Source organism: Schistocerca americana, chromosome X (genome assembly GCF_021461395.2).
Source record: "Schistocerca americana isolate TAMUIC-IGC-003095 chromosome X, iqSchAmer2.1, whole genome shotgun sequence".
In the NCBI taxonomy this organism is placed as follows: Eukaryota; Metazoa; Arthropoda; class Insecta; order Orthoptera; family Acrididae; genus Schistocerca; species Schistocerca americana.
The window spans coordinates 592,383,780-592,409,338 of record NC_060130.1 but is presented as its reverse complement, the minus strand read 5'-3'; the positions used below and the strand labels follow the sequence as shown (position 1 = coordinate 592,409,338).

Genomic DNA, 25,559 nt, shown 5'->3' with positions numbered 1-25,559 from the left:
AAAAATGCTGAGAGAAAGGATACTGACAAGTAATTATTGACATCTGTGGTGTCCCCTTTCTTGTAGAGAGGCTTGACAATGGCATATTTTAACCTGTCTGGGAAAATACCGCGAGTTAGTGATGCATTACAGATGTGACTCAGAACATCAGATGTAACTGCTCCACATTGTTTTAATATCTTTTTAGAGATGCCATCTACTCCAAAAGAACATTTATTTTTCAGAGATTTAATGATTTTCCTCATTTCACAAGAGGTTGTTAGATGAAAATTAATTTGACTAGGATCTCTCAAAACTGACTCTTCCATATGTACAGCATGCCTTTTTTTTTTTAACTATGCTCACCAATTTTTTACCTACACTTAAGAAATGGTTGTTAAATACAGTATATTGGCTACTTGTGTACTGTTGGTTAAGATGGTCTCATTCTCTTTAATAGTGATACAATCTACCCCAGTGGCTACTTTTCATGTCTCCCTTCTAACAACATTCCATACTGATTTGATTTTATTGCCCGAGTTGTTAATTTCATCCCTAATACACATATTTTTTTAAATTTTCTGACAACTTTTCTGAGTATGTTACAATAATTTTTATAGTGTAAAATTACTTCTCGGTCTTTACTAATTCTTGCTGCCTCGTACAATTTTCTTTTCCTTTCTGAAGACACTTTAATACCTGTAATGATCCAAGGTTCCTTTGAAAACTGTTTGGTGTTACATTTAGTAATTTTTTGGGGGCAACAGTGTTTAATAAGGGATATAAATTTATCAAGAAACATGTTGCATTTATCATTGGCATTTGGCTCATTATATACATCTCCCCAGTTAACATTTCTTCAAATTTCCCTGAAACGCTTTATAGATACCGGGGTTGACCAGCCTTACACTTTTACTCAATGGTTTCTGAACTGTACACCCTGCTAAGTTTTGTAAGTTAATCAGTTGTGCATCATGATCTGATAATCCATTTATCACAGGGAAAGCATGTGTTAGTTTCATTCAATTCAATTCAATTCAATTTTTATTATCACATAACATGCCTTATACAATCAAAGATTGTGACATAGGTGACTTGTCAGTTTTACACTATATATAATAATACTAAAAATAGACAATAAACTAATAATATATATTGTGTAACATCTTCAAAGAGGTATTTTAATTACAATTATAATGCATTGTTGCCATTCACGAAATCTTCTACACTATAGTAACATTTATCTTTCAGATATTTTTCCAGGTCCCTTTTGGTATCTTTTACATTTGGGTCAACCATATCTTTCCATATTTTATTTACAAATTTCATGCACATATAGTATGGGGGTTTTTCATATGATTTTAAATGGTGGATGGTTAACATGTAGCTTGTTCTATATCTAGTATCATATTGATGCAAGAAGAAGTTGCTGCCCTCAAAAAGTTGTGGGTTTCTTTTCGTGAAAGTGAGAGTTTCATAGATGTATACGCTTGGAATGCTAATTAGATCTAGTTTTGCAAATATTACCTATTAGAGTGCTACTATTTTGAGCTATATGTGTAGGGAAATTGATCACCGATTCTAAGTTATATGTCATTAATAACACTTCTAGCTCACTTCTCCAATCAGAATTGCTTAGAAAGTTTAAATTGGAATCATCACAGATTAATAACTTCTTATTTTTGTCTGACAGACAGCATAAGAGGGAGTCAAACTTTTTTATGAGTAACTCCCAATCTCCTAATGGGGGCTGTACACTGTTGCTAACATCAGCACTACATTATCTAGCTGTAGTTCACATGCATAAACTTCTAAGTGCTGATTGACACAATTTTTGCTTACTTCTACTGTTTTGTACTTACACCCTTGTTTTGTGTAAATGGCAACTCCTCATTTATCCATGCTAGATCTGCAAGTGTAAGATGCTAAACTATACCCATTTAGACTGACACTTTCCATTCCCACGGTTACTTGGTGCTCAGACAGACAAGGTATATTAGTCTCATTCTTATTTTTGAGATCATCTAAACACACTAACAGCTCATCTACTTTACATTTTATTCCCCTGATATTTTGATGTAGTTAGCTTTATCCCTATTTACTGTACATAAAGCTTCTTTTATTCTATTTTTTTATGATTGTCTGTCTGGACTTTGTCTTTAACCTAAAAAACCTATCTGCCTGGTCCTATTAACCACAGGGATCATCCCTTGTGTGACTGTGGCCCCCTCTCACAGTATCTGCTAACAGAAAAGCTAACTTATCTTTCCCCTTCCTATTTAGGTGCAGGCCATGTGTAGTGTCTCCCCACCTACCAATACTGGAACAACACCCATTTGAGGTTTTGATCACAAAATGTATGTCACAACCTCTCCTTCACTTGCTTGTCACGATGCACAGATGAATAACCAAGATCAAGATCAAGACCCACCACACCAGTATAAGTTTGTAATCTTGGCCACAGCAGCAAGTCTACTCAGTTGAAATGGTTAGAATAAAGGGGAGGAGGGAGGGGTTGAGGTTGACGTTCCATCTCCGATAACTTCATTTTTATTGGAACATAAGTTTAGATTACACAAGTATGGGGAAGGAAATCGGATGTGAACCATTTCAAAGGAACCATCACAACATTTCTTGTAAGTGTGATCGTAAATCACAGAAAAAATGTTCTTAATGATTGGATGGGGATCTGTAACTTGTTCCTACTGAATGCGAGTCCAGTGCATTAACTACTGACCGTACTTCACCTAGTTCAGTTCAAAACTGAGAGCACAGAGTTATTTCACTGTTGCAAACTGCGTACTTCAAGAGATACATCTGCTGAATCATAGGCCTAACATTATGGAACTAACCATTATTACAATTGCAACCCTCTCTGTAGAATGAAAGGGCTTCTGTTTACCATTATTGAGACTGGCCACTTCCTACGATCGGAAAAGAGTGTAGACAAATCCCCAACTGTTAATAATTACTTTTGAAAGGATGCCAGTCTCCAAATTAAGCCAATGTGAAAATGCATGCTTTTTAAAAAATCACATTTAGCTAAGTGCAAACACAATGCAAGATTTTAAAACACCAGTGGAATAATGTTTTGTTGTTCCCTTTTCTATTTAGAAATGGAGGCAAAAAGGGACCAAGAGACATTTTGAGAGATGTCTTTCAATGGTTTATCAACCAAGCCCAAGTTCCTCTTTCAACAAAAATGTCATGCAGTTTGATAACTGTAGAGTTTTGAGTATTTTAATGTACCAGCAATGAGAGCAGTAACTGATGATATATCCATCCAAGATTCTTTACAGCTTGAGTGCCTGTGTAAATTATTTTGATAAATAACTCTACATTTATGTGCAATTTTCATCATTCTGTAAACTGCAAGTTACATCATAAATACCTTTCTTAACACAGGAGAACTAACTGCATAGTCACCAATGAGACCAACTGGGAACATTGAAACTCGCTTCGTACCACGAATTTCTTCAAAGAGCTCTAAATCAAATGTATTATCATCATCTCCAAAATATATCACACCATTCTTCACATGCTTTCTTATCCAGCCGAGTGCAGCTCGTCTATTGGCTACACCTCTTGGAACAATATCTGCTTTGCGATACACCTCTGGCATTGGGCTTGCAATGTGGGTGAAAGGAATACCTGGAATAAGAATAATTAAGCAGTAAATATGAAAGCTATATTTTCACAAGGCAATGAACTAAAGTTTTACCAACTAGTAGGCCTAACCTTACAAAAAAAAAAAAAAAAAAAAAAAAAAAAAATCAATTAAAAAAAATTGGAGCATGCATGAAAACATTATTTTACACACTAGCATCTCAAGTAATTAGTATCACCAATATTTCAACAATGGATGTGATTAGAAATCATGGGCAGAACAACAGAAAAAAATACAAAACTTCAAATGTTACTCAAAATTTGCAACTTCTTGTTTCTCTGTCCACTGTTCAGAAAGAAACGGTGAGTGGCTGCATTCATTCACAACTGTATACATCAGATGAGTTTTACATAAGAGTAGTATATAAAGTTTTGATGCAAAAAATATTAAAATTACTTTCAAGATATTAGCTCAGTAGGTAACACACACAAATATATGTGGGGCTTGTGAATCCCTTAGTAGCGTGCATTATATGATTTGAGGCAAACAGTTCATTAAAAGACTTCTACATTCCCATAAATATTCAAGTTCAATATAAATTAATTGCTGCTCTTCTCTCCATACATTTTTGGTGCACTATTTCTGATGGTTACTAGATTATACAATCATATAAGTGCAAAAGATATAATAATCACAAAATGTAAGAAAGAACTTTGTAGAAGTGAACTGGTTCAGTCATTATTGCCAAATGATATGGGTGTATTGTAACACTGAATGAACTCTGATGTTGAAGGAAGATTGGGGTGTAGCGTCCCATCAATTGCAAGTTCATTAGTGACTAAGTACATGCAGTGAAAGGACAAGAATGGGCAAAGAAATTAGCCATCCCATTATCAAAGGAATCATCCTTTTACTTGCCTCAATAAATTTAGGGAAACACGGAAAACAAAAATCAAAATGGACAGATGGGGGATTTGAACGCCAGTTCTACCGGCTGCAATATTAGCACCTTAACATTTGAGACACTTTAGTCTTTGATGTATATACCATCCTAGATAACACTAATTACTGCACAGGAAAAGTACTTCTCAAACATTAGATTAACAAATTGACTAAATTTAAAAAAAAATGTATGTGCCTGTTGCTAACCAGAGCGCAATGTTAACATTGAAAACATATTACTGGGCAGTAACACAATTGTTTTACCCATATTCCTAAAATTTATTTGCTACTTTCATCGAATTCCTAAAAATGTATTTTATTATTATTATTATTATTATTATTAGTAGTAGTAGTAGTAGTAGTACCTTATTCATCTGTAGATCTCTTTTTACAAGGATTTAGGACATGACAAAGTATTTACAAGTTTAGACCAATTTAAAATAAGCTAATTCATATACCAGTACACATATATTTACATACTTGTAGTTAGAGACAGTCATTAGATTTACTCCTGGTATAAAATACATTTTTTTTACAAACAAATTATTAAATAATGTAATGCCACACTGTTGATTCATATCTCATTATCAGTCACTGAACACACTATACGCACATTGTTTCATAACACTACACACACACACACACACACACACACACACACACACACACAGGTAATCTCTGGGCCATTTTCTGTACCGCAACTTCCCATTTGCTATCCTGAAAAACTGAGTCAGCATCCCTCCATAATGAGTGAGATGTTGAGCTCAGAAAGAGGAAGAGGTGTTAGTGTTGTGCTCTGCATTGCTTGGGGGTAAGTATTTCTAGAAAGGAAAAAAGAAGGGAAAAAAAACAAAACAAAGTGAACGTGTTCTGTGGAATGTTGGATGTTTTATAATCATTATTTATTTGTATAAGTTTTTTTTATCAAATCCATACTCTTTTTATCTAAGTAATCCTTCAATGTATAAAAGTACTGCATAACAGGTACTTTTCAACTGCCTTTTTAAATAAGTATTTTTGCAATTCCTTTAATCTCTTTTGGTAATTTATGGTACAATTTTATTCCTTGGTAGAAAATGCTGTTTTGAGTTTTATGTTTATTTTTTCTTGGTAAATGTGAGTTGAGTCTATTTCTTGTTGCATGGTCATGGACAGAGCTGTTTGTGCAGTAATTACCAATGCTATTTTTAATGTGTACAACTGACTGGTGAATGTATTCACATGGAGCGGTTAAAATCCCCAGTGTTTTGAACAGATCTTTACAATGAGCTTGACTAGTATTTTTGGTTATTATTCTTATGGCTCTTTTCTGGAGTTTGAAAATAGTGTTCATATTTTGTGCATTTTTTCCCAAAAAAATAATGCCATAGCTAAGAATTGAGTGTACATATGAATAATATGTAACTAAAAGATACAACATGTTACACACGGATGATAGGATTCTAATGGCTGATGACATTCTGTTTGCAAGTACCTTTGTGTGTTCACACCACTTCAACTGAGAATCAATATTCATTGCTAGAAATTTTGCATTTGTTACACAGTCTATAGAGGTGCCATCTACATTTAATTTACCATTGTCGTTTTTCCTCTTCCAACTGAAATTCATGGCATTAGTTTTCCTTATGTTCAATGTCACTTTATTGCTTGGCAATCTCTTGTTTTCTCAGTGAATATAATATTGCTGTCATCAGGGAAGAGAATTTTTTCACCATGAGTAACACTACTGGGAAAGTCATTAATGTATACAAGGAATAGTATTGGTCATAACATGCTACCTTGCGGAACCCCTATATTAATGTATTTTGGTTCTGATAAGTGTTTTACTAAATGTTAAATATATTTGAAGTATGTGTTATCTCTACTCTTTGTACCCTGTCTGCTAGGTATGACTGAAACCAGTCATTAGCTACCCCTCTTATTCCTAATGCTTCTAATTTATTTAATACAATCTTGTGGTCTACTGTATCAAATGCCTTTGAAAGATCCAAAAATATGCCTGTGACACACAGCTTTATCAAGAGCATCAAGTACAACTTTTGTGAATTCTACTACAGCTGACTCCGTATTTTTGCCATTTCGGAAACCAAACTGTGATTCACTTAAAAGATTGTATTTATTCATGTAATTCATTAATCTGCCTTTCATAATTGCTTCTATTATTTTTGAGAATGCTGACAGCAGGGAAATGGGCTGGGTTTTAACTGCTCTGGAAATGTCCCTGATGTGAAGGATTCCTTTATTATATTTGTTAAGGGGCCTTGTATAATCCCCGTGCATTACCGAGTGAGGCGGCGCAGTGGTTAGCACACTGGACTCCCATCGGAGCACGACGGTTCAATCCCACATCCAGCCATCCTGATGTAGGTTTTCCGTGATTTTCCTAAATCATTCCAGGCTAATGCTGGGATGGTTCCTTTGAAAGGGTACGGCCGACTTTCTTCCTTGTCCTTCCCTAATCCGATGAGACCGATGACCTCGCTGTTTGGCCTCCTTCCCCTAAAACAACCCAACCCCTACGCATTGTTTCTGTACAAACACTGGTACTTCATCTAAGCCTACTGACTTTTTATTTTTTAGTTTTTGAACAGTTTTATTGACTTCATTCTCTGTGGTTGGCAGTAACATCATTGTATTTAGTGCAACATTATTTACAGGTGTTATATTTGTTTTGGGGCATTTTTGCTGTAACTTCTCTGCAATACTTGAAAAATGCTCATTTACATAGCTTGCTAAGTGTTGTGGATCATTTATTACCTTATCCCCCTCCCTTAGCAGTATGTTATTCTGCATTTGTTTGCCTCTCCCTGTTTCCTTTTTTATAACATCCCAGACTGCTTTGCTTTTATTCTCTGCATTATATATTATTTTGCTATTAGATGACTTTTTTGCAGCAATCAGCACCTTCCTATAGATCTTTTTGTATCTATGATAGAAATTTAAGAATTCTGGATCATTGTGAATCTTTTTCATGGAACTGAGGTGTTTAAGTGTTCGGGAGGACTTCTTGATATCTGCTGTTATCCATCTGTATTTGTGAGATGTTGATGCAGACATGCATACTTTTGGAAACGCCTTTTCAAAGTTCAATTTAAACAACGTGGAGAATTTAGAGACTTTCATCCCAGCTTTGTTTTTCTAGTTCTTTTCAAACATCTTTTATTTTGGTTTCTGACCGATGTCGATTATAGGCTTGTAGTTAATGGAATGATTCGATGCCTGATTCTACTGTTTTTATTTGACAGAGATGGTCTGATAGCCCGAGATCTTTTACAGTTACATCACGTTTTTCCCTGTCCATATTTGTGGCCACATGCTCAATTACTGATGCAGTCACTGTAGTAACCCTTGTTGCACTATTGACCAATAGGGATATGCCAAAACTTTGAAGGATGTTTATGAAGGTGCTGCTGGATTCATTTTTAATATTAGTGTTGATGTTAATGCCCCACACAGAATTACGTTTACCTTTGTACTTATGCCCCACACAGAAATACGTTTACCTTTGTACTTGAGACTTTATCTAGCACTTCTGTTAATTTTCTGAAAAAATTGTTGACACTACCACTGGGAGATCTATACACACAAACACAAAATGATTAATTTCTTGGTGACATCAAGCCCTGTTAATTCAATAGCTGATATTTCAAAGTGTTTGTCTTCACTTACTGTACTGAGGTCATGTACTGATTTGAACTGTGTTCCTTTTCTGATATAAACGCATGATCCTCCACCCATTGAAGTAGTTCTGCATTAAGAGTTTGCCCTTTCATATAATGATAATACTACATTTTGGATTTCTGTGTCTCTACACCAGTGCTCAGTAATACAAACTACTGTACAGTTCAAAGACTGGAGCTCAACCTCTAATAGTTGTATTTTATTTTTTATTGATTGTAAGTTTTGATGGAGGATTGTTAAGTCTGTGAAATGCCCTATGTTACTCTTTCCAATGGTTTGTCTCTCTTTGTGACATCTGGTATGAGTGATATTTGAAGTGTTAAAATCTGTCCTGTGAGTGACTGTTTCAGTGTTTCTGGAGAAACGCTTTAGACAGGGAACCTGTTGTCTGGATTTATCCTAAAGAAGACCTACTTTTCCTACCTTTGACAGCAGGTATTTGACCTTGTGTGGCACGACATCCACCCCCTATACTTTCGTGAATCAGTTGTACCAATCTTCCCTTTCCAGTCCTGTTTAGGTGTTATTTTCACCCACATGTATCCCATTGTTTCCACGATAATTACCATGAAATTCCTCTTTTATACTTTCATGGGACTTCAAAAAACCTGTGTAAAGTGTGAGGAAATAAAAGTGGCAGGAAACTACTTTTTAAGCACAAACATATGTTTTACACATCACAAGGAAATTTGTACTTCATACTTTGTGACAAAAAAATCCAGAATATAGTTTGTTTCAGTTGATTTTGGTACTTTTTTTTCTATCTGGTTTCCTCAATCATAGCTGTATTTGAAAGTTTTTATGTCTACATTAAAATTTAGTGCAAAAGCAATTACAAGATTTGGACATACATATATGAAACCAAAAACCCCAAGAAAGCAAGCCGCAATTGCAGACCTAGGCCTGTGAAAAAACATTTATATGCAGACAGTCAAGGAAGGAAATTAAGGGATATAGCTGAGAACAATTCAAGCCACCATATCTCAGCCACAATAAAACCTAGTGCAACATTTAAAGATGTAGCAGGTTCTTCATCGCCAGAAGCTATGGAACTGGCAGTTTTTCTGGCTGGATCAAATAACATAGCGAGAAATGAAGGAAAAGACTTCTTGTTATCATTGAGGAAGAAACTGCAGGAACTACAAAATACAAAAATCCTCATCTTTTCAATACCATGTCGGCATGATCTTCCATCCTGGTCTTATGTGAATGTTGAAGTGAGAAGAGTAAATGAAGAAAATTTGTAAATACTTTAAAAATGTCTGTTTTGTAAACATAACTAACTTAGGTACAAGATTCCACACTGCTCATGGTCTCCACCTGAATCAACTCGGAAAGAAGTATAAGAGTAATGAAATCATAAAAGTAGCCAATGAGTTGGACATAGCAAAAATCGATAGCTCTGAGTCAATACCACTTAGATTTAGGGAAAACTCTTCTTTAGAGGTAGCAAAGAAGGGCCAAGACTAACAGGTTTGCCCAGATTCACACTGGACGACCAGATTAAAGATAAGAATAATATAATAAATGTCGGTAACACTAGAGAGAAATATATCAGTAATGGCGATTGCCCCCATAAAAAAAAAAAATTACTCACCAACTTTGTCTCTCAAGATAGGTTATATCAATATTGAAAGTGTAAGTGGAAAACACGTAATTTTAAACAAATTTGCAAAAGAGAACTTATTTGATGTAGTATGCTTAAGTGAGCACGGGTGTAAAGGAAATGAAATATCTTTTCATGTACTAGATGATTTCCACTTAGCAAACAGCTTTAGCAGAGAGCAGCATATTCATGGGGTGTATCAATTTACATTAAGAAAGAATTAATAAATTGTAGTAATGAACTAGATCTAGGATTTCTATGCAGTGAGATGCATTTTGAAGCCACAGGTGTATACCTGGATCATTTAAAAATTGCTATTGTATCTCGTTATAGATCACCAGACGGAAGTCCACTAATATTTTTAGAAAAACTTGAGACTTTACTAAACTTCTTTCTTAGTCCTCAGTGAAAGAAATATAGTATAGTGATTGGTGGTGACATTAATGCCGCATTTGATGTAAACAAAGACATGCACACCATACATAAATTTAAAAACCTGTTACGACAATTCAACTTCATTTTTACGAACTGCAAACCCACAAGACAGTCCGCTTGTCTCGACAACATACTTACAAATGTCAACAGAGAGTTACTGCCCTCAGATGTAGCTGCCTTCAATTTCTCGGACCATAACTCAGTTTGGGTAAAAATCGGTACAGATAGGACTAATATGGACTATAAGGAGTTTAAAGAGCCTAAAATAATCATCACAAGACCAATAACGCAAGAAAAATTGTCTAATTTCATCGTCTCACTCAGTAATTATGACTGGTCACATACATTTAACAATAATGTCCAGGGCTCTGCCAATACATTGTTCGATAGATTTTTTCATTCTTTCTTAAATATATTTGAGACCAACTGCCCTCAATACAAATGTAAAGTTAACATTAAAAGTAAAAGTAATAGACGTAGGGATAAGAATCAATGGTATACCGCTCAACTAGCCAATATGAAAAGGAGGTGGTTGTTGTAGAGAGATTCTTACAGACTTCAGAAAACTGATATAGCTAAACAAAGGTACTCGTGAGCACAAAAGGAATATAAGTATGCTTTGAATGAGGCCAATAAACAACATAACCTAGTCACCATTGAGTCATCAAAAAATAAATGCAAAAAAGCATGGACTATAATAAATTCAGTGGCCAAAAGCAAGCAGAAAGCTGAGGTAGAAATTTCAGCAGATGAATTTAATAACTACTGTACAAAATCTTTAATCAAATTAGGGACAGCATTGGGAGGCCACAAGAAACTGTAGCTGATCTCATTAAATATCATAATGTAGACTACACCCTGAAAGATAAATTCCTTTTAACAGAGGTCACACCAGATGTTGTTTTAACTATTGTAAATAATTTTAGGCCCCCCGATAGTGAAGATATAAATGGTATTTCTTGCAATATGTTAAAAAGATAATTGGGCACATAGTATATCCTCTTACTAAATGTATAAACAGATGTCTAATTGAAGTAGTATTCCCAGATGTATTAAATTATCCAGGGTAGTGCCCACTTACAAGAAACGAGACAAAAACTGCCCATCTAGCTATTGCCCAATATCTCTGACACCTATTTTATCTAAAGTTTTGGAATCCATCATCAACTCCCAGTTGTGTGATTATCTGACATGTAATAACATTATTACTGCAGTACAATTTGGCTTTAGGAAGGGCAAATCCACAGTCCATGCCATTGACTCCCTGATTAAAAAAGTGCTTAATGCGTATGAATGAAAAAATTTTGCTCAGCTTACCCTTTGTGATCTTAGCAAAGCGTTCGATTGTGTGGAGCATATTTCACTCCTCAACAAACTAGTTTATTACAGATTCACAAACAGTGAAGTTGACAAAATTTTCGAATCTTTCCTCAGCAACAAATTGTTTGTATTGGTAAACAGAGATCACAGCTAGCTGAAGTTAAGTGTGGTGTGCCACAAGGCTCAGTATTAGTACCTCTGCTATTTATCCCAATGACAAACGATCTACCATCTTACATAAATACTCACTCCATTCTCTATGCAGATGATACCACTTTTTTCAATGTCAGCTCAGACATGGATATGCTCCAAACTGAGGCAAATGACACAATATCACAAGCATCAGTCTGGTTCCTGCTTAATGAGAGTAAATCTCAAAAGATTGTATTTAGTTTAAGAGATCTGCCAGTAGCAGACTTCATGGATAGTGTTAAGTTCTTAGGTATTGTTATAGATAGTAAATTGACTTGGGAGCCATATATTAAATACATTAGTGCAAGGCTGTCTAGAGTGGTGTATTTGTTAAGGAATTTAAAAAACCATGTACCTGCGGCCTATGTAAGATCGGCCTGCTTTGCTTTTTTTCAAAGCATTATATCTTATGGGCTTTTAATATGGGGCAATAGCTCACAACTTCAGGACATTTTGGTACTTCAGAAGAAAGTAATTTGAATTATAGCAAACAGTGATAAACTGGCCCACTGAAAACCACTGTTTATCAACTTAAAAATATTAACCGTTATAAACATGTATATTTACACTGTTCTACTGCATATAAAGAGCAACTTATCAGAATACCAGCGTAGAAGAGATGTACACTCTCATGGAACCAGAAATAGTAGCCATCTTGACATACCTTACTATAGATTATCCAAGTGACTGAACAGCTATGAAGTGGTGGGTATGAAGATGTTTAACAAACTGCCACTAGAATGGGTAGAAGCTCCATTTGATTTATTTAAAGACAAATTATTCAGTTTGTTAGCTGCAAATCCTTGCTACTCACTTCAGGAATTTTATGACTGTAAAATATCATAGTGGTACCGGTTTGGAGAGTTCAGCATAATTTCTTTAACTAAGTAATTTATGATGCAATGCTTTTCATATTATTTGATTTTAAATATCGTATTACATGGAAAACTAATAGTGACATTTTGATCTTGAACCCATGTGTATATGCTGTATAACTTGTATTTATGTAACTTGACTTTGTCAATTGCTGTAATAGCTAAACGACAATAAAATTTCATTCAATTCATTCAGTTCAATTCAATTTGTAATACCAAACTGTAGATAAAAGGTATATCATACTTCATATCAACGTCGTACACAAACTGTGATTTTTTTAAAGAAAACTGTGCCAAATACACAACAGCATTCTATGAGGTATCAGGATTGCAGCCAGAACATGTTGCCTTCTTGCCACAATATTACAGCTGGCAACAATTCAGTCACCTTCAGGTGTCCACCACTGGAGGCTGCTAGTTCATGGTGTCTGCTTTATAGCAAAAGTTGGCATGGACATGCATGCGCATTGGCAGCTGTCATAGGTATGTCCTCTGTCAAAGTCTGTGCTATCTGCAAATACTATTCCCTCTGTGGCATGCAGGCTTATGCGTAAAGGTGAAACTGCATGTCTGCTCTCTGTCAGAACACCCACTTGCAGTGTTAAAAACAAATGTCAGATGTCGCCAGATGTGTCATTAGGAATAAAATGTTTTCTCTCAGAAAAAATTAAAGATATCAAAGGGTCCCAGGCCTTGTCCAGTTGAAAGCCGCCGTCACGATTTATAAGACCTTGCGCTAGACATATTTCCACAGATTCTTTAGTTACTGAATTCCAAAAGGAGCTCACCAGAACCAAGATTTTTGTGGAATAATAATCCATAAAGAGAATAATCCACAGACTGTCCTGCAGTAATACAATGCTCAGCTACAGTTGACTTACTGGGCTGTGAAAGGCGAGTATGGCGTTCATGTTCAACACACCTTTCCTGTACTGTGTGTATCATCTGACCTATGAAAGCTTTGTCACACTGGCAAAAAATTTTGTAAATTCCAGCCTTCCACAATCCCAGATTGTCATTTACCGAACCGAAAAGAGCACTAATCTTTGCTGGTGGTCGGAAGATTAGTTTAACTTTATGTTTCTTAGGTTCCTGCCTACTTTAGATGAAAGATTGATGACATATGGAAGGAACACCCTGGACTTGAACAGCTCCTTATCTTCATGATGTTGTGGGTGGTCATGTTTGTTCCTCCTTAGCAATGTGCTAATCTGCTGTGGAAAGTAACCATTATCTTTGAACACTGACTGTAGATGTTCCAGCTCCTTTTTAAGGCTGTCTTCATCAGAAACAGCATGCACTCAGTGCACCAATGTTCTAAAGATGCCTGTAGTTTCTGATGCTTGCAGATGGAGGTCCATATGCCCACACACATGTCAGTGGGGCAAGATCAAATGCATAGTACATGAAAGATGCACTGAATATGAGTGCCACACTCACCTTTCACAGCCCAATAAGTCGGCTGTAGCTGAGCATTGTATTACCACAGGACACACTATGGATTATTCTGTCTATGGATTATTCTGCCACAAAAATCTTGGTTCCAGTGAGATTCTTTTGGGATTCAGTAATTAAAGAATCTGTGGAAATATGTCTAATACAAGATCTTATAAATTGTGACGGTGGCTTTCAACTGGACAAAGCTTGTGACCCAATGATCCCCTTAATTTCTTTTGAGAGAAAACACTTTATTCATAATGACACATCTGGCAACATCTGACATTTGTTTTTAGCACTGCAAGCACGCGTTCTGACAGAGGTCAGACTTGTAGTTTCACTTTTACACATGCACCTGCATACCACAGATGGGACAGTATTTGCAGGGGGCCGGACTTTGAGAAAGGATGCTTCTGTGATGGCCACTAATGCGAATATGTTTTCACATCAGTTTTTGCTGTATAGCCAACACCATGAACTAGCAGTCTCCAATGGTGGACACCTGAAGATGGCTGAATGGTTGCCACCTGTAATATTGTGGCAAGAAGTCAACATGATCTGGCTGCAATCCCGAAAACTCATAGAATATTCAATACACCAAAAACACCTCAAAAATTACATACAGGATAGCAGTCAGCAAGGGTTGATGTTGACCGACTACATAAGATGCTGGACCCAGTGACAAAATTACATTTTATTAACGTCATCATGAAGTTAAATGTACATAGGTATGCAGCGGTGTATGGAAATATAATTCTGTAGGACAGGATATAGAGCAGAATGTGCAGTTAAATTTTAGCTATGCTGTCAGGTCCCCTCCCAACCACATATTCTGAAAGAAGAGTCGAAAGTGTATGGCAATTATATTTGTATTTAAATTTATGTTGTTTGAGGCTTTGCCAACATGTTAACTGCTTGAATGGTTCACAGGCATTGCACTAGATAGTGTTGTGTAAACTGCACAATATTTCCACAAGGCAGTTCTTCACCATCTATAAGTACCACTGATGCACTGCTGCAGTGGCTTGCAAATTGATGTGCTAGCTTGCTGGAAACAGGAATGCACAAGGGTTTGAGCTATAATGTCATTGTCAACATCCAGAGCCTCCTGTTGGGGGAACGAGCCATGGTCTCTGCATGTGGGGCACAGTAAATCATGGCCGCAGTCTGAAGACCCTGCATACATCTGCAGGTAAGCTGTTGGTGCCTGACTTAATTGTCCTGGCTTTGATTCCCCATGTGTTGATGCATTCATTTGTCTGCAGGCTATGATGCCTCAGTGGTGCCAATGCTGATTTGCTGAGTTGAAATACCATTTATCTCTTAATTAAGTCATTAATTATATGTATTTCACTGCTTCTTTAATGAAAGAGTCCCAGTACATGGAGACAGACAAGAGATCTAGGTCCCTAGACAGTTCATGCCATGTCCTGTGTCTAGACAGTGATCAGCAACAGATTTTCTACAGGGGCACGGGATTTTACAAATTCCTGGTCTCCTTAAACCTCAGTCAAGGAACCCAGCATCTTTTGCTCTTATGCCAGAGGGTGGAAGAGACAAAAGCCCTGCAAGCACGTGGCCCATCTGTCTGGTTTACACGTATCTGTAGTGTGCGAGAGAGAGTGCGAACACATCAGTGGAAGTTGCAAATTGGGCAGAAGATGCAGAAGATGATCGATGCTGTTTCTGAGTGAGTGACCACTTGTCAACAGCCATATGTACATCACGTGCTTGACCACAGGGTACGAATATACAGTGTGCATATGCACAAATTGGTTTCATTACCTGCAGAGTTAGGTAAAATTTATTTGAATGACACATGATGAATAGAGTTAAATATTATTATTGGTGACTTACAAATAAAAATATTTATCCAAAACATTATTCACTTACACAAACAAAAATATTAATTTATCATCTGTGAATAAAAAGCATTATGAAAAGAAGATAAATTTGAAACCAAGTGACATTTGTTGTTCCAGTTCTTTGTCATTAATTAAACAAATGTAAATTTGTTGCTTTTAAAGTAGTTTTCAGGAAAACTCTTTTTTTAAACATCTTTTCAGAAAGTAAATTTGATTTTTTGAAGATTCATCACTGTGACACACTACAGAAAATATGTTCTACATTTCAAAGGGATATCAATGTTTTATATTTCCTGAAGTCATCCTTTTTGCAGAATAATGATATAAGACTTTAATATCACAATTTTCTTTGGCAAAAACTGAGAAAGCACCAATTCTGCCATACTACCAGGCTGCTGAAACATGTCACTTCAAAGTCATTCTACCAATGCCTTGAATTTGACAGCATGACTCAAAAACATACAAAAAACATGAGGCACTGTGTCTGCTGAACCAGTTACAGTACAGCTACATATGCTGATTCATACGGTGAAGCTACCATTTTGCCAGCTTCTGTGTAACATTGTGGGTTAGTGTGTGAATGGCTGCTTCTATATAGTTGTGTTGTGTTACCTTCTTGGCCCACGATTTTTGTGTATTAAAAAGTATCACAAAAAAGATCTAATTTGTGGTGTGCCAATCTGTTGGGTAATGTAATGTCATTAAAATAGTCAACTTTAGAACAGCTGTGAAGGATGTGTGAGTTTTATGAGCAAGTAAAAGAATTTGTTTCTGTTCAAGGGCATCCATCAATCCTGATGATAAAATTTAACAGTACACCCTGAAAACTCTAGAACTCAGTGAAAGGACTATAATAAGAAAAGAAGTGCTACTTTGAGACTTGAAAGATAGTAAAGTAAACCATGTGCAACAAAACCCCAGTGGAGAGACCAGTGTATTTTTAAGTACCCCTGGAAAGGAAAAAGAAGCAGCCTCACTCAATTACAGAACTAGATTCATTCCAAACCGATGCAGTTCAACAGTACATTTATGGACATTATAGTAGCAAAGAATATCCTAGAGTAGTAAAGTTGCTACTTTCAAGCACTGGTAATAGGATACCATCTTATCACTGTCATTTCTGCCCAAGTGAATAACATTCAAAATAACATGCATTTGACTATAGCAGAAGATGCTGGACCCAGTGACAAAATTACATTTTATTAACGTCATCATGAAGTTAAATGTACATAGGTATGCACCAGCATATGTCTTTCCTCACAATTGCAGTACAGCCACCTATACACGAGCTGTCAAGTGACATGTTCACTGGCCCAGATATAGATTTGGCAAATAACTTTGTTGTGAAAGTCTTGGTACTGTTGACACCACCAGATGTGGGAAGAAAGCAGACCATGTCGGTAAGCTTATTAGAGAAGCACAGATTATAGATGCAAATATAAACGAAAATGAACATTTATTGATTTCTCTTGATGACAATGGTTTTGGCACCAATGAGAGTACTGATAGAGAAATGGACGGCATTGTGCCATTGACGACATAAATTGGTGAGTGCAAATGTATCCAAAATTAATTCTTTCACTCTTCAACAGAGTATGCACCTCTTTCTTTAGTTCTTTCTGTGTGTGTCAATAGGTTGATCCTTGTTATGCTTAGGTTTACATTATTATATGATCTTTTATACACAGCTATTATTGTAACAATTCAGAATGTCTTCTCATACACACTCTCATTAACTTTGGTTATTATTCATTCCTTTCAAAGTTTCATATTTTATCAAATGCCTCTTAACTACAGAGGTTTTCTCCATTGTCAGAAACACATTCTTTGTTACACTTACGTATACGTTATTACACAATGGCTTGTATACATGGTGACTGTAACCTACATTTACAAAACATACTTCAAAGCTATCAGCTGTGGGCATGCGCAGTGGTAGCTATTGCAACCTCACAATTGCAGTACAGCCACCTATACACGAGCTGTCAAGTGACATGTTCACTGGCCCAGATATAGATTTGGCAAATAACTTTGTTGTGATTCCATGTTAGGATCAACTCCCAAATTATGTTCAAAATAAATTTTCTTTTTTAGTTTTCTTTGATAGTTCTTTGGTTATTATATGTCTATAGTTTTTGTAAGCCTCCCTTGTTCACAGACAGCAATACAACTGAACTATCTGTATTTTAATTATATTAAGAAATTGCTGCAATACCTGCAACTGGTGTAGAAAGGCAGAAAAAGTCTTCCAATCATCTTGATACTTTCTCAACAAAAAAGTTGTCAGTGGGCTGCTTTTTTTTTTTTTATCAAATCCAATATGTCTTCCAAAACTTTTCAATCTGAAAACTCTATGGAGTTGCATTTATACAAGTTAGATAAAAAAAACTATTCTATCTTCCCACAGAAAGCTTACTCAGAGTCAGCCCTAAACAAATTTCAATGACTTAGGACATTCAGTAGCATTCCAGAAATATTTTAGGAGACTTTAAATGTATAGTGTGTTGATGTTAGTCATTAAAGCCCCCTGAGGTCTTACTCTGTTCACCTATTTTTTGGTACTACAAACACGAATGAACGACATAATTATATCAACAAGACATCCATATCCAACCATGTTAGCAGTCTTGGTAAAACGGAGGAAGGTGTTGCAAATTTAAAGTTTCCACTGGCTGCATTCTCATCTTTTGCTATTTATGTAGAGCAATCCTCATGTTAAGAGGGAGAGGGGGAAGTATTGCCACATGCAGAGTCAATTAAATTGGGCTGCGTCAGTAGTGTAACTGGCAAGGGTGCAGGCACACTAGTACAGCCACAGTCATGACGAATGGTTGGCTGTGACTACAGCTAATACAACCAGGGCTGCACTTGGCCGGGATGGTTGACAGTCAATTGGCTGCAACTAATTTCTAGTTACATTTCATTGCAGAGAACAGTTGTTCACAAACACACGTGGAACCCAACATTGATATTATTGTAGCTGCCAGTTTGTGCAAACGAGGAAATCTATCCTGAGGGAAGTGTCTGTAGAATTTCAAAATGTTTTTCTTGTTCTGAAAGTTGTCTCTGTATTCTGTGTCACACTGAAGGTCAATAATTTCTAAGTTGCAGCTCAGGACGAATCTCTTCAATATTCGCTGAATATGGAGAGGAGAACACATAAAAATCACTGTCTAGTGCTGTCAGATCTTGAAAGCGTTGATAAAATTCTTCCTTAAGGGCAACTAAACTATGTGAATAACGTTCACAGTCTTTGTGAACATCTTGCATGGATGATAATTTAGGAAAATGAGCTAGATTTCCTGTTTCCAGCTGACTCACCCAAAGTGTCAATTTCATTTTAAAAGCTCGTATTCGATCTATGAAATGAGTAATTAGCAGATCTTTACCTTGTAGGGAAATGTTTAAAGCATTCAGATGGCTAGTTAAATCTGCTAAGAACGCGAGATCACATTTCCATGAAGGCTCTTTCAATTCAGGAACACACATGTTATTTATTTCCATGAACATATTTATCTCATCTAATAGGCAAAAAAATCGATTCAATAATTCGCCACGACTAAGCCAGCGGACCTCGCTGTAATAAGGCAGGCTACCATACTGGCTTTCTACATCCTCATGAAAGCTTTTAAATTGTCTGTGTTGTAGCCTATGCTTCCTTATATAATTGGTTGTACGAACAACAACACTCATCACATTTTTTAGAGTGATACTCTTTGCACATAAGTTTTCCTGGTGGATCACACAGTGAACGCCCCTTATTTCAAACGGCACGGTCAGTTTTTGCATTTTCTCCTTCAACAGCGCAACGAAACCTAATTTTTTCCCTGTCATCGCTGGTGCACCATCTGTAGACACTGAAACTAAAGAATTCCACTACAGTCCTATATTTTCAACACTTTCTTCAACACTACTTAAAATATCACCTCCGGTTGTAGTGTTCTTCATGGCTACTACATCGAGGAGCTCCTTCCTCACCTGAAGATCTCTATTAACACCTCTAATAAATATGGAAAGCTGCGGTGTTCCAGTGATATCAACACTTTTGTCCAGAGCTAGAGAATATGCCATAAAATCTTTACAGATATTTGCAAGCTGGCTCTGGACGTCGTCTGCTATGTCCTGTAAGTGACGCATAATGGTCTTGTTAGATAATGGCACAATCCGAAACTGTTCAACTTGAGATGGACACGAATGTTCCGCTTTAACTACCGTTCATTCTTTTATTAAATCGCTATCAGTGAAGGGGCGCAGGGATTTTGCTAAAAGCAAAGCAATTTTGTAACTCACTCTTGAGAGCTGCCTCAGTTGATTTTTCTTCGTCGTCCAGATCTTCTTCAGATAGCTTCCTTTTAAGTTTAATAACTTCCTGTGCACGATCTTGTCCATCACATTATCCTCTTCCGTAGTCTTTTGCGTGGTATGACATATAATGTCGCTACAATTTAAATTTCCTGAAAGAATTCAGCATTTTGTGACATACTAAACATTTTGCAACACCCTCTTTTTCTGTAAACAGATACAATTCCTCCCAATGGGGGTTGAACTTCGAAAGCATGGTTGGGGTTACACAACGGCGACTTGACACAATTCTTAACCAGCGAAGCGAGTGTTAGAGCTGATCGTAGTACTTTAAACGTAACACAGTCAGCGCGAATTCAATAGGCATGCTGCGGCCCTATTCAAACGTGCGCGCACATTTCCCCTCCCTCCCCTCCCTCCCTACTCCTCCCCCTTGCACCTGCTCGCGAGCACGTGCCTGAGCAGACGTGAGTACTCGCGCTCAAAACCGGACAGTTGTTAAGCCCTGATGTAGATACTGATTTTGCCGCAACCATTGTTAAGGCATGTCGTATTATATACAACTACGTACAAAACAGAAATGGTATACAATTTATAAATACAGCATATGGATTTCTACCAATTCAAAAGGGTATTCCACAACAAATATGCAGTCATAGATCCAATTATACTACAGAAACATATTTACTGATTACTTTGTGGGTGAAGTCATTCTACCATAGCAGTTGAATTACTAAATGATAAAGTCAAAGCAGCTTAAGATATTGGCATTAATTATTTACATGCCAAAAAAATACACAGAAAAAAAGATAGAAAGCAAAGAAGGAAACTAATGCCAGATTTATTGAAAACCTCACAATCCTTTTAGGGCAGTGTGGGATCTGGTTAATAAACACAGGTAAAAGTCCACATCTTGCTCTAATTCTCGCAGTCCAGATGAATTTAGGAATATTTTATAAATATATACAAAAGCACACTAGGGGAAATTCCTGACATTGAAACAGAACCTGTAGTTGCTGCAAAATGTGGAAATAAATGCGGGTTGGTAATGTGGAATACAGTGCATGCAAAACACATAACAAAAATAGTAAAAAAACTACAAATACTCAGGGAATCCTGATATTTATGGGATGCCCTGTACTATATTAGAAACTGTAATCTGTGACACTGCTCAACCACTGAGAGTAATAATAAATAAATGCCTCCATGGTGGGGAATTTTCACACTTCCATTTTTTTCCAGATTAGGAGTTCTGGTTTTTTTCAACCAATATATTTTCAACTGTCTCGTTCACACAGAGACAAACCACAAGACCTACAGAAAGAGAAATAGAGTTAATCAACACAGCACTGGTAATGAAGGCAGTATAGACAGACCAAGATGTGGATTCACATAGACACAGAACAGCTTCTCAATTATAGCCCTAAAATTATTTAATGCTGCCTAAGAATATTCAGCCCCCTCACAGTCAGCGTCCATCAAGGTTCTGCATTATCTCCACTTCTGTTCATTCTCATAATGGACACCGTGACAGCTGACCTGCACTGGCCATTACCATGGACCCTACTTTATGCTGATGACGTGAAGCTAGCAGCAGAAAACAAGCTTGATCTGCAGAGCCTAAATCAAGAATGGAGTGACTGGTTGGCGCAATACAGTTTGTGCCTTAATTTGAAGAAAACTGAGTAAATGACATCAGACAGACATGAAATGGGAACTATCATGATTAGTGGTGAAGATCTGACTCATGTGAGTAAGTTTAAGTACCTTGGTTCCACAATCACCGTTGACGGCCAACTCACCGAAGAAGTCAACACCAGAACTCAGGCAGCATGGATGAAGTGGCGAACAACAACCTGAGTCACTAGTGACCACAGGACAAAAGATAATTTAAAATAAAAAATCTATCGCACTGTCATCCGACCAGTCACCTTCCATGGTTGTGAGTGTTGGTAGACTCAGTTGAGACAGAACACCGCCTAAATGTAATAGAAACGAAGGAGCTAAGGTGGACAGTGGCCCTCACTAAGTTAGGTCACGTTTCTAATGACAGCATTAGGAAACAGTTTGGTGTTGCACCGATCGAAGACAAGATGCGCGAGAGTCGTCTTCGATGGTTTCGGCATGTTTTACAGGCTGGTGATGACTCTATTGCCAAGGTGGGTTACACTCTTGAAATCGTCGGCAGTAGACCCAAAGGACGACCTAAGCAACGTTGGGCTGATACATTTTATAAAGACCTTAAGTGCGTGAACATCCACCCAGATGCAGCCCATGATAGAGCAAAATGGAGACAATGGACCCATGTAGTGGACCCCCCAGGGACGCGGGACAAACACTGAAGGAAAAGAAGAAGAAGAAGAAGAAGAAGAAGTATATAATTGGAGCAATTTTGAACTAAAATTTTGTGAATATTAAAAGAACAACCTTTGTATAACGTTGAAGAATACTTCTCTGGTAATAGAAGAGTGTCTCCCTAAATTGCAAAACTTAAATAATAGCAGCAAATCTGCTATTTAACTACAGTACGTTCTAATATTGATTGTGATATTACTGAACAGTATACTGAAATCTTGTTCTTAACTTTAAAATATTTTATACACTCCTGGAAATTGAAATAAGAACACCGTGAATTCATTGTCCCAGGAAGGGGAAACTTTATTGACACATTCCTGGGGTCAGATACATCACATGATCACACTGACAGAACCACAGGCACATAGACACAGGCAACAGAGCATGCACAATGTCGGCACTAGTACAGTGTATATCCACCTTTCGCAGCAATGCAGGCTGCTATTCTCCCATGGAGACGATCGTAGAGATGCTGGATGTAGTCCTGTGGAATGGCTTGCCATGCCATTTCCACCTGGCGCCTCAGTTGGACCAGCGTTCGTGCTGGACGTGCAGACCGCGTGAGACGACGCTTCATCCAGTCCCAAACATGCTCAATGGGGGACAGATCCGGAGATCTTGCTGGCCAGGGTAGTTGACTTACACCTTCTAGAGCACGTTGGGTGGCACGGGATACATGCGGACGTGCATTGTCCTGTTGGAACAGCAAGTTCCCTTGCCGGTCTAGGAATGGTAGAACGATGGGTTCGATGACGGTTTGGATGTACCGTGCACTATTCAGTGTCCCCTCGACGATCACCAGTGGTGTACGGCCAGTGTAGGAGATCGCTCCCCACACCATGATGCCGGGTGTTGGCCCTGTGTGCCTCGGTCGTATGCAGTCCTGATTGTGGCGCTCACCTGCACGGCGCCAAACATGCATACGACCATCATTGGCACCAAGGCAGAAGCGACTCTCATCGCTGAAGACGACACGTCTCCATTCGTCCCTCCATTCACGCCTGTCGCGACACCACTGGAGGCGGGCTGCACGATGTTGGGGCGTGAGCGGAAGACGGCCTAACGGTGTGCGGGACCGTAGCCCAGCTTCATGGAGACGGTTGCGAATGGTCCTCGCCGATACCCCAGGAGCAACAGTGTCCCTAATTTCCTGGGAAGTGGCGGTGCGGTCCCCTACGGCACTGCGTAGGATCCTACGGTCTTAGCGTGCATCCGTGCGTCGCTGCGGTCCGGTCCCAGGTCGACGGGCACGTGCACCTTCCGCCGACCACTGGCGACAACATCGATGTACTGTGGAGACCTCACGCCCCACGTGTTGAGCAATTCGGCGGTACGTCCACCCGGCCTCCCGCATGCCCACTATACGCCCTCGCTCAAAGTCCGTCAACTGCACATACGGTTCACGTCCACGCTGTCGCGGCATGCTACCAGTGTTAAAGACTGCGATGGAGCTCCGTATCCCGCGGCAAACTGGCTGACACTGACGGCGGCGGTGCACAATTGCTGCGCAGCTAGCGCCATTCGACGGCCAACACCGCGGTTCCTGGTGTGTCCGCTGTGCCGTGCGTGTGATCATTGCTTGTACAGCCCTCTCGCAGTGTCCGGAGCAAGTATGGTGGGTCTGACACACCGGTGTCAATGTGTTCTTTTTTCCATTTCCAGGAGTGTAGTATTCATTTCAGTATCACAGCTTAAACTGCAATATTTTATTCATTTTGTTGCGGTAATATTATTGTACACCCGATGCCGTCTGCCCAGCCGTGGCTGGTGAACGACATAGAACTGGTAATAATAAATTGGTAACATTCTCTGTATTATAAGTACATGTTTTGTTAATAAAGTATAAATAAAGGTAAAAGAACTTACACATTTTTTCCTGTGGTGTGTACATTTGCTGCCACTGAAAAATCATAGTGATTTCCTTCCACACTTTCTTTAATTTGCATGTTCTTCAGATCACAAGTACTCCAAAAGAGGTCTCTTCCTAAATTTTATAATGATTTTTTTCCATTTCGAAGGCCATGATGGCAGAAATATCCTTTTGCAGAAATGCAACAGCGAACAAATAATAAAAAACATGAAGTATCCACACAGCTTGAACCACGACGAGGGGTGGCCACACACGCCCAGAACACCAAATTATAAGTAGTGCAAGGTCCATGTTATTATACACAAACAGGGAACAGCAGCAACACTCCAAGTGGCCTGGCAGTGAACTTCGAATATGCGAAAATATGATGTGAAAATCTGTATTCTTTCTTTGCAAAATACAGGGTGTACATATAAAGTCCGGGAACACTTTTAATTATTTATTGCACAAGAAACAAACATTGTACAGATATCATACATATGTCATTTTGAAGAGAAACCCCGAAAAAAATTTTTTCATGTATACTGCCACAGCGTAGTTTGGTAATTTGCCGATAGTCAGCATTAGTGGCAAACATGGTGAGTTCAGGTGCACAGCGAGCTTTCCGTGTGTTGGAGTTCAACAAAAACAAGTGGGCTACAGCTGTTCAACAGATGTTTAGAACCAAGTACGGTAAGAAGCCACCAATAAGGAAGGTCATTTACCACTGGCACAAGTTCGTTACAATGGGTTACTTGTGCCTGGCAAAGAGAAGCAGACGTTCCAGTGTGAGTGAAGTGAATGTGGAGCGCATACGAGAGACATTCATAAGGAGTCCAAAGAAATCAGTGTGTCGTGCATCCCGTGAACTCTAAATGGCTCCAATGACAGTGTGGAAAGTCCTGCGACAGAAGTTGTCTATGAAACCATTCAAACTGGAGCTAGTACATAAGCTTAATGACAACGACACAGACAAGCATTTTGAGGTTTGTTCACAGTTGCTACAATTGAATGAGGATGGGGATGGTATTGTTGATCTCTTAATTTTTAGTGACAAAGCCACTTTTCAAACTAATGGGAAAATGAACAGGCATAATTGTTGAATCTGGAGTAC

At 38.0% G+C, this 25,559-nt stretch overlaps 1 protein-coding gene across 3 annotated transcripts in view; it reads right to left on the bottom strand.

Moving 5' to 3' along the window:
- LOC124556578 (galactosylgalactosylxylosylprotein 3-beta-glucuronosyltransferase S-like) overlaps positions 1 to 25,559 on the bottom strand; it is a 184,629-nt gene that overhangs the window by 30,284 nt on the left and 128,786 nt on the right. For all 3 annotated transcript variants that reach the window (XR_006968623.1, XR_006968622.1, XM_047130536.1), the window contains exon 4: positions 3,371 to 3,630. Coding sequence is in view for 1 of the 3 variants with exons in the window: in XM_047130536.1 (XP_046986492.1) it covers positions 3,371 to 3,630 (260 nt within the window). In the remaining 2 variants the exon portion in view is untranslated. The remainder of the gene's footprint in view (positions 1 to 3,370; positions 3,631 to 25,559) is intronic.